The 11,189-nt window shown below is 39.5% G+C and overlaps 1 protein-coding gene across 1 annotated transcript in view; it reads right to left on the bottom strand.

Annotated features, from left to right (window-relative positions):
- Positions 1-207: 207 nt before the first annotated feature.
- The window catches only part of vstm2a (V-set and transmembrane domain containing 2A), an 81,991-nt gene continuing 71,009 nt past the window's right edge, over positions 208-11,189 (bottom strand). The window contains exon 5 of the mRNA XM_069667790.1: positions 208-3,319. Within this exon, the coding sequence (XP_069523891.1) occupies positions 3,243-3,319 (77 nt within the window). The 3' untranslated portion in view covers positions 208-3,242. The remainder of the gene's footprint in view (positions 3,320-11,189) is intronic.

The following is an 11,189-nucleotide window of genomic DNA, read 5'->3' as shown; positions in this document are numbered from 1 at the left end:
CATTGCGCGAATGAAGGACGGACTGATTTTGAGTAACATTTAGCAGCAGCACTATCAAATAAAAATTAATTAAGCCCCACACACAAAAAAAGTAACCGTCTCCTGAGTTGCAAACGTGCCAGTTTTTGCCGCTGTCAGCACTCTCTCCAGCTCTCTCCCCTTCAAAGCTCAATATGTTCCCAAGCAAACAGATGGAACCCTTCAGTGTTTGAATTTCATCTGTGAAAATGGTTTATTTAAATATTATTCTGATATCGTCATTATAATACAAACTGTTGCAATGTTCCAGTACAGAAGCCTCACACAATACCAAAGAAAAGAGAACTATAATTCATCAGAATTTTTGACAGCTCAACAAACAGACAGGACCGCATTGAAATGAAATACATTAGAAGAAACAAATACATCTAGAGTGGATGGGTAGAGTGGCATATAAAACAGAACGGAGAAATGCTTGTGTGATGTTTCTGAAATAACATCCCTGGATGAAGGAACTGCTGCTCCAGCCATCACTGTGAACTGTTCTCTTCTTTGGTAACAGAGACTTTGTTGCTTGTAAGCAATTCAGCCTCCGTCACAACCCTAACTCATGACTCGGTTTCTTTTACTAAGCGTCATTTTTCATCATTCATCGCTCCAATCTCTCCTCTTTATTATTCAATATGTTGCAGGGACCCAAAATCAAGAGTCCCCTAGATTAGGATGAAGCTTTATAAAGGAGATGTTTCTAATATATATAGATTTTTTTTTTTGTCAAATACATTTTATCCAAGTTCATTTTGAAGAGATGAAAAACCCACTTTGGACTTGTTAACACTTGAATATGAGTACATGACACCATTGTTACAAGTACAGAACATCATTGGCCTCTGCCTTTTTAAATGGATTTAAAAAAAAAACATGTTAACATGCTGATTATTTCATTTACAAGTTGTACAGATCTGTAACTTTTTACATGAGGGTTGGACACACTGTCCACTCGTACTGTGCACACTCTCCAAAGTGCTCGGGCACATTTCCAATACAATCAACATCCGAATCCCATTCTCGATACCTTAAAATAAACTGTCCTTTTTCTGCAATCCAACATCCTAAATCATTTTACATAACATTTCAAAACACAGCAATTGAGTTCCAGTCACTGCAGAGTGGCTTATATATATATGAAGGTGATGCTAGATTAACTGTCCAAACACGACCCGAAGCTATTTCGAACTTGAGGGATTAGACAGGGTTGCCCTCTATCGCCCACATATCTTGTACCCCGGCTGGAAGCTGCTGATCCCAAAGCATGACACACTCAGCCTTCTGAACCCCAGCGCTGAATCAACAAGTCACCCCCCACAGCTCTTTGGGAATGCAGTACTACTATACAGGAGGATTGTTGCTTTGTCTGCAAAGCGGAGTAAAAGCTTGAAGGGCGGTGAGTATTTTTTGAAAACACACAGAACAGCAATCGTTGGCAATTTCATCTGCATGTTATGTTTGCATGTTAGATTATACCATACAACACATGAGGATTCATATTATCATGCTAGCTTAAGTTGGTGTCAATTTTGGGCATCAACTGAGCAAAAAACAGAATGTGCTTAGGGGTCGATGTCTGCCAAAATAAAGTATCGATCTTATTGCAGGGCGACTGCTGCACTCTGGCAGCATGATCCTCACGGTGGGGAACATTCACTTACAGCTCTTGAGACATAAATCAACTACTCTATTATTCATAAATATTTCAGATTGAGTTGGAGCGACTGCCTCTCTGATGGATGGTGCACAATTTCCTTTTCAGCTCAAAAGTTAACAACAACAAAAGAATCCCATTTATTTCAGAGCTTATACTGCATCACCATAATAATCTGAAGCCGTTGCGCTATGAAACCGAAAAACACCTTTGTCTGTGTTTGCGTCAGATTGTCAAAGCGTTTTGCTTATAAATGCTCTGCATGGTTAAAAATCTCTATGATATATCATCTGAAAATAAAGCTAAAAATATATTATTGTGAGATATAAGAAAGAAGATTTGAACAAAACTAACTCCTCAACATGGGCTCGTTTCTACGTCGTTGGTAAATAAGTCTACATATGTTCCACTGCATCTCATGTCATCATCCAGCCATTCTTACATCGATCACAAGATGTGTGTTTTTGTGTGTTTGCATCAACATAAAGCAAACTATTAATAGTTTACTTAAATGATGAAGTGGGTAAATACTCAATCACCCTTCTGTATAATGAGACATACCGGGGAGGTGCACAGCAACCAAAGCATGCCGCTTAAAAATGGTGCAAGTGAATGAAAATTAACCATCCAATGGTCACATATTAGGATTTTTAGATGACTCATAAATTGTGACACCCTTTTTTTATTCCTACTGAGGATGCAATACAAATTAAAATGACAAGGGACAAGAATTGTTTCACACCGAAGCTAGCACATCAAAATAAAGCTTAATTCAACATACGGTAACACTGAACTCCAAGTGCTGACTTATGTAGCTCAATTAACATATGTTTCCCTCTTTTAAGCCTTCAGACCAAGAAGCATGCACACCTGTATATGTACCACTAACCAGATGTAAAAGTATGCACATTAGATCATTTGGATGGCTTATACAGCTGCAGAAAAATTACAAATTTAACTTTTTCAACCTGATGGTTATTGTTAACAGTCTAAATTAACATGTACTTGAATATCATTTGTTTCTTTGAGAGGGCCAGAGTGCCTATTCACAATGAAGTTCCATGGCCAATATGGTGAGCTATGTATACAGCACATATAGATTTTCTAGGTGTTCAAATAAAACATATATATTTAGATTCATATATATTACACAAATGTAGATTCTCCTTTTTTCTTGTTCACTTTTGAGCAATGAACACATGAACAGGAACAGCGAAACCATAAGAAAGTCATTCTTCCATGAGATTTATCCAACAAGATACAGAGTCCATTTTCACACCGGAGCCTTGCACCGCAGATGGTGTCGAGTCGACGTCTGTACAAAAGGTAATCCAGCTGGTTCAAAGGTGACTGGTGTTTACAGTGGCTAATAACAATGTGCTGGGTGCAAGAGCAGTGGTGGCTGGGAAATGAGGGCCAACTGTGCTGTCCGCATGGTGGGAGGGAGGGAGGGAGGGAGGGAGGGAAGGGGGAAAAAATAAAACAGGCAATTTTCTTGTTCACTTTGAGAGCAAACAGAGAGAGAGCGAGATCTGGGCGCAAACCATGTCAGTTCTTCAAATTATAACAAGGCATCCCTCACCAAACCACATGCCAGAAGGAGGACAGCCAGTCCATAGCTGGATGATATTCTTGTACCTGGAAAGAGAAGAAAACCATCATTAATGAATGATGCAATGCATATTACATTTCTGACGAACCCACGGCCACTTTAGCTTAGAAAACGCTGCCAAAAATATTATTTTATATTAACGACATTTTACAGTAATGTAAAAGCAAAATCTCTGTACATTTTTTTGGAGAACTTACCAACATATGTAAAAAAAAAAAGCTAACTTTTACAAAAACAATTAAACATGTGATTAAAATATCACTTAATAAGGGTTTACAATCTTTAAATGTAATGGAAGACTCTAAATTCACATTTTTATTGAGGTCTTTTTGTTGACACACAAATGTCACAAATCAGTATATAATTTTTGTCAATGAGAGACATTCCATTTTTTTAGTGGCTGCAGAGCAGGTTCATTAAGTATAGATTCCCATGCATGATACATTACTTTATCATCTCTGTGTGCATGTCATCTAATGACTTTAAACACTATTGTTGCACATTTGCATGGTTTAAAACGAAAAAACTGAATATAAGTAGCTTGTTTGTGGCCAAAGCATGTTATACATGTGCCGAGCTTGAATCTTAATGTAAATATGGTCATGCCTTGATTTACATGATCATCTCAGATAAATACATCATGCAGACCGCACAATACAATACAGTGGTATTTAAAAGAAACTGGTGCAGCATTCAAACTCTAAAGGTAAAAAAATGCCCATTGCTTGGAAGCTCACAATAATTGGACTTAAAAATTCTTCCATGAATGTCACTCTTTAGGAAACAACCACAGAAAAGTAAAATGTATCCCCCTGAGACTAAACAGTCTTTGAACTGTTTTGAAAAAGGATTTACATGGGCGACTACGGTTGCCTTGGCCCTGACAAACTGCTATCAGCACTGCAAGCAGCTCTGACTGTTTACTGAGCATTTGACATGACTAACGACTGCAAACCAGAACACTGCCTCCTCAGCCTACTGTTTGATTCCTTTGTGTCTTGGGGACATCCAACCTGAACTGATGAGATGAGAAGTAGCGGATGACATCTACAGTATACAATCCTATGCAGCAGAACTTTGTGCACCAAAAGAAAACAGTTTTCTCTCCGTCAGCAGACAGAAAGACGGGGATTGGAGAAAGACAGAGCTTGAAAGGAGGTGGAAGCGCAAAAAGGAGAAGTACGAGCTGTAATCCTTTGAAACAAGGCAGGCATTTGGGAAATAGAAAATGAAATATTCACTAAATCATATTGACATTGACTAGATTCCAGTGTCAGACCGGATGATGCTTCTAAGACGGAAATCGTCCGAAGGGACACCACGTTCCTTGCGGCCCCGCTCTGGATTTTCTAGGCTGCTGGGGACTGGGGATGAAGGCAGGAATAGTGGGGGGTTGGGGACAGAGATGGAAGGTTTTGACCCTTTATTCCTCCCCACCACATCTCATTTGGCTCGAGGTGATCTAGAGAACAGGAGTGCCACAGAGGAGCAGCAATCACTCTGGGCCAAAACACCCTTCACACAGAGAATAATTAATCAGCCTCCAGCATGGATTCAAAGCAAGACACAAACGCAGAGAGACAGAATATAGAAGTGCACATGGAAAAACGTGCTCTAATTCATACACACCAAGCTTGATACAAGGATCTACTCTGTGACAGTGAAAGTACAGTTAGAGGTGTATACTGAGATGTTAAAACCACTAAATTATCTCAGGATGGATTTTCCATTCCTGATTTTCAACATGCAAAACACTAAGCAGCTTTTGCTTGTGGCCCTCGGGGAGGTGTAAGTCCTTAAGCAGTTGCAAACCAAACATATGCTATTCTGAACATCTTGTTCTATTTTCTATTACAGTCATTAAATCACACATCTCTATAAAGTGCGTTTGTGATGCAAAGCTATCTATGTATGTGATCTGGATATGTTTGGATTTAAATTAAAAGACGAAGGACTGCTTCCCGCTTGTGTAGTTGTCTAATGCCATCATTAGTCCTCACCATGCAGTATGTATAAGTGTAATTCACAGCAGTTTCCAAATTAATGGAATATTATCAACAGACAGAGAAGTTCTGCAAGGTTGTCAAAGCTCAGGCTTCGATTTCAAATCATGAGATAAACAGGCAGACAACTTATCTGGTGAAAATTATTTAAAGTAACTGAAGATGAAGCTCACTGACTGTCTGATAATTGATTATAACAAGTGTCTGCAACTCAATGTTTTTAGTATTGAGCCAATTAGTTTTAATAGTATCAGATTTTGGCAAATGTATTTAATTAGATAAATATATTAAGGCTACCACCATGGACTCCATATGTTTGGCCAGTTGGTGCTGGGACAATTCATACAAATTTTGGAAGTCAATGTGACCACATTATATGCTTAAACATGAACAATGTGTTTGTACGTCCATCATTTCCACATGGTTAAGATGTTGGTGTATGGACACTGTGTTGTGAGTTGAAGACAATCCTGTGGGTCAAAACTGGCCACTGGATCAGGTTTGTCTAAAGTGACAGTATAACTTTGTTTGGGCAGGGTTTGAGAACTGCCATCCTTGTTGTCAAAAAATTTGGTGGAAGTATCTGTGAAGGAATTCTCTTACGTTAAGAATTCTATGCAATATTACATATTTGCCTGTGATTGACTAGCGATCAGTCCAGGGTGTACCCCACCTCTCGCCCAATGACAGCTGGGATAGGCTCCAGCCCCCCACCGACCCTGAACAGGATAAGCGTTATAGATAATGGATGGATGGATTACATATTGGGCCAAAGTCATTTTTAGAGGTCTCTCCTAAATTATTCAATCAACCTTGTCTCCTTAGGGTAAGTACTTAGACTCCACAGCTGAAACAGCTGTCTGTAGACCAGTGGTTCTCAAAGTGGGGTCCGAGGACCCCTGTGAGTCTGCGAAATAATTATAATAAATTAAAAAAATTGTGCTGTATTATTAAAAACTGAATGTCAACAGATGAGGACCATTTGCGCCACTGAAACAAACATATTGTGTTCATCACTCCCACCCACGTTTGGAACAATAGAAACTGATATGATTGTGACACATCACGTCAATCTGTCATGAATCACTCAACTCACTCAGGTCGCAACAAAGCTTTTAAGATCAGTTACTTGAAAGGTATAAATGCTGTCAAGTTGAGTCCCCAAGCAATTTGAATAATCTGTTTTAAAGTGTATAAGTGGTATCAACATGATTCAAAATGTTTTTCTGTTTATCACTATGAAACAGGTCTGAAGTATTTAGGTTTTACAATACAAATAGTTCCAATGGCATCTAAGAGTAGAAATGGTAGTAAGCATATGCTTAATCGGTGTTACGATTATGACGGGGTCCTATGTTATCCCTGGCCCCAAAAAGTTTGACAACCGCTGTAGGCCACTGTCTCCTCTCACATATGCTTTTGTGTGTCCTGAAGACATTAATTTTTGACTTTGGTTGACTTAGGTAAGCGCTATTAATTGTTTTAGAATCCATTATCCAATACAATTTTCCAGCAACTGCAGCCTCGCATAGAATAACATAATTTGGACATGTAGAATACTCAAGGACCAAACCTTCAGAATTAGATGCCGTTACAGTAAATGGTTGTACTGTTGATCTGAATACTTCTCAAAAGAGCTTCAATGAAAACTACTGCACGAGTCTCCTCAAAGCTTCACAGATCTCCATCACAGTCACTGGGAAGATCTCAGCAGAGTGTGAGACCCACCATCCTAGCAGCGGAATATTGTCAACACCTCGGAAGAGGCCAGAAAAAGAAATTCTTTTTTAAGCGTTTACAAGAAACCAGGCGGGTAAACAGCAACTGGAAGGAAGGCCTGACAAGACTGTGGGAGGAACACGACAGTGATTGGATCGATCGGGAGTAGTTAGGGGAGCACTCTTCCTGAGTACCCAGAGGAAGGCTGGGATGTTATTTTTGAGTTGGAACAGGGAATGGAGAGAGTATTTTGACTCAAAAAAGCAACTACCCAAATTGTTTATGATTAGCGTTGTTACAATCGAATGAGCAGGCTTGAACAACAGAATGATCTAGAAGGATTCAAAAAAGTGATGAGGCCAAAGAAACCTGCTATATTCCAATGTATGGTGACATACATCCATGTACTAATGGATGTAATGTATACATCTAGTCCGACAGTTACTAAGGGGTCTAGATACATTGCGGGAAGGAGATTATGAGGCCCTTAATGTGAGAAATAATCAGAAACATGTCTTGAAAAATATGGCAGAATTGGACCCATTCCAGAAAATCCTATGGACATTTCTTGGGGGTGATCTATGGCGCAGACCATGGCGTGGTTTGTGAGCCCTGAAAAAAGAATGTGAAAAGGTTGTATAGACTTGCATGAAATTGTGGCTACATATCAAGCCATGCATACATACCACATTCTGACATGTATGCCTGTCCAGAGGACATGGGTCCAAAAATCCATTGCACATTCCGGCATTCCCATTCACATCCATCGTTCTCAATGGTTGTCTAATACAACACTGTGTATTGTCTCATATTTCACTGATGGAAGGGGAGGCTGGAATGGCTCTCCCGTTGACAGGCAACATTTAACACTGTAAATGAATCATTCTGGCTATTCAAGGTATGACGGCACCTGACCCGGTGAAGAAATGTAATGATGGTGGGTAACAGCGAGAGTGAGTACAACTCCTTTAACCTCCTTTATGACTAAAGTGGCACTGGGCTAATTATTGAATTAAGCTTAAACTCTACTTTCTTAAACTGGTACTTCATGACAATTTTTATGCGGTGCATACAGACAAAAGTGGTTCTGTATTAGGCAGGAAAAAAATCCATTACTATTCGCTAATGAGTGCATGTTTTGTGAAATTTTGCTTGCTAACAACATGAATACTGACTATTTTTGCCAATAATTCAGTTACTATTTGAGTCACTGTGTTTGCACATTGCATTAGAGAAGCTTTTCTTATGAACTGGAGGAGTACGTTTTATATTACACTGTTTAATAATGACAGGATTGCATCAAATCCTTTGTTTGCAGAGCTGCAGATGGGCAAATGTTTTCTTTTTTGTATGTTGTCTTTCTTCCTAAGTCAAATGTTCATATATTAACTTTAGTTTGTTAAACGTGATACATGATGTATGCATTTCATTTTCAATGTATACTTTTAACCATGGGGAGAAATAGCACAACTTGTATCTAATAGCCGCACAGCTTGCCGAACAGCTGTAAGGGATGTCAGAGGTAATCAATGCAACTTATTTATAACTTTCAGCGCTCATCTCTGTAATGGATTATATGGAAAGATTGCAATGTAGGAAATCATTATATGAGTTCATGCTTAATGTAAGTTATTGATTTGTTAGTGTTGTTGAGCATGCATTGATATTAAATGTAACAAGTATTGTGCGTATCCAAAGCCAGATATATCTTATTCCTCTGTGCCATAGAGCTCCATTGCCGTCTTTGGTCCATAAACATTAAACACACATGGATGTGCCACACTCTTGCTCGTCCTGTTTGTTAAAGTTTTATGAAACCTAGTGACCATCTGCTTTGGCCTCATGATGAGCTATTCCTGTAGCTATAGTTCATCTGGAGTTCTCATGAGCTTCTTTTAACTTTCGCTTGTGGCCTGCAGCCCTGTGCTGTCCCAATCACAGTGAATAGTAGAATGTCACAATCAAAGCTTGTGAGTCTTTTTGTTAGCATGTTGAGCAACTGAGTCCTGTTTTTTAAGCATGAATGTGTTTATATTTCTCAAGTTGGTGCAATTAAAAGCATGCTGAATAAGCTATTAGCAGCTCCATTGCAACCACAGATGTAGAAACTGGACTTATTTTACATCTTAAAATTCAAAATGTGACGGTTCTGGTGAGTTATAAGGTATCTTTTTTATGATTTCATCATATATTTATGGACATTCATTTGCGCTTGATATCATAGATAATGATGCTACTGCAGGTCATGCTGAATCTAATATGTATTATGTCTCTGAATGGTCAGATGTGACTCTGGGAGGAGAGTGATTATTACTGAATATCAGAGCTATTGGACGCTGAGGGTTTTGGGGAACCTTAAAGTAACGATCTGGAAGATTTCAGTTCTGTTCTCTTGGGTGTCCCATAATGGCAATTCATGGTAATTGCAGGGGCACACTTCCCAGTCGCTTTCCTTTTTTAGACCGTTTGCCTTCATCTGAGCATCAAATTTGTGATACATTTATTTATGAAGTTGTATCTGTAGTTTTTTTTGTTTGTTCAGCCATAGTAGATTACTGTTTAATCGCAACATTTACAGAAATGAGAAATGCATCTGCTTAGCTCTGGCTACCATCTCTGGCAGATCAGCCACTGCTGGCTGATGGAAAATGTGTCATCAGGGCGCCGTTTGTTATTTTTTTCTGCCAAACTCGCCCAGTCTGTAATACTGCAAATGCAAAGGCTTTCATCCATAGGCTCAATCACCATTGTGTTACCTCATTCGGCGATAGATAGTGACTTAACAGACATTTAATTACATGACAATCTTCGAGATCATTACTTTAAATGACTCCATTAGTAGTGCGGCACAGCAACTGCAGTCAACTTACTTACTCTTACTTCTAGAATACCAGCATGCACCTGTCCCTTTTACCTTGTCATGTCTCTCCCCCCGCACCCCCTTTCATCTTTCCCACTCCCCCCCAGAGACACACTTCACAACAAGGGAAATAAGATTTGAGTTGTAATGAAACAGAGTTGGCCTTTAATTGAACTACAGGAGGCATTCTGCCTTATACTTAGGCTTTTAAAATGCAATTTGATTCTATCAGACTTATGAAACCACAATTGTACCTTGCAACTCCTCTTAGCATGCACCTGTTGTCAGGTTGTTTCCAGTTATTCTATTCGTGTCAACGGAAATGAATGTAAGCTATCCGCCTCCAACAGGAAAGCAACACTGTGTCTAAGGCTTTTATTCTCACACCCATCTTTTTTATGTTTTTTGTGAGGAGATTTTCACTTGGAAACTAACCTTGCCAGCGAGCATACTAAAGGTAAAAGTGCCGTCTGTGTTCCTGTGCTATTTTTAGAAGACAACAAAGGCAAAACAACTGTGGATTTTTGTTTCCGTACACTGCAGTGCATTTTAATTGCTGAGCAAAGACAAAAGATTCCAGGAATACAGCTTAATGCACAAAAAATACCTTTTTTATATGAGCAATAGCTGCATTATTTCATTTAGCCAGCACTCTGGCTCAAAGCACATCCGCCCACTTACTGTAAGAGTTTGGCTGACAAGGTCACGATGTCTTTGCAAGTCATTTTGGATCAATTTTCAGCTGAACTGGGGGGATTTCAAAGAAGAGTGAATGCTTTATGTGAAAAGGTTTCCATCGAACATATACCTCAATATCTTGTCTCTGGTTTTAGAACTCGGTTTGATGCCTCTTTGAGTATGCATTTGAATTTTTGCATGTTTTTCCTGGCTCTCCTCCACAGTCTGAGGGACTACAGACACACTTATCTGTGGGCATAATGAGAAGGAGTATCCGTTTGAGCGAGAGGAGACCTTTTCAGGCTTCCTCCGTGCATGCTGGGATAGAATAGACCCAAACTGAATACTCTTCATTTTGTCCTACTTAACCTAACACAACACTCGTACATTTTGCCAAAATGTGTTTGGCTCGCTGAAATGGTGATGTGGAATATCAATTCCAGGCCAGCGAGGCAGTCAGGTTCAGTGAGGCAGGGAGGTGAATCACCACAGCACCTCTACAGGGAGCTCAAACTGGCTTAGTGCCAGTTCCATCTATTCCTACTGATCCCTGGCCGGCTGACTGGCTAGCTGACTGTCTCTTTGACTCGCTTGCTTACTTGCCTGGTGGCTGTGTTATAAAACTCGCTGTCTGAT

Source organism: Semicossyphus pulcher, unplaced genomic scaffold (assembly GCF_022749685.1).
Source record: "Semicossyphus pulcher isolate SPU_LCO1_2020_fin unplaced genomic scaffold, fSemPul1.0.p SCAF_18, whole genome shotgun sequence".
Taxonomy (NCBI): Eukaryota; Metazoa; Chordata; class Actinopteri; order Labriformes; family Labridae; genus Semicossyphus; species Semicossyphus pulcher.
Note: the sequence above shows the minus strand (reverse complement) of the source record. Positions and strands in the feature narration are given on the sequence as shown.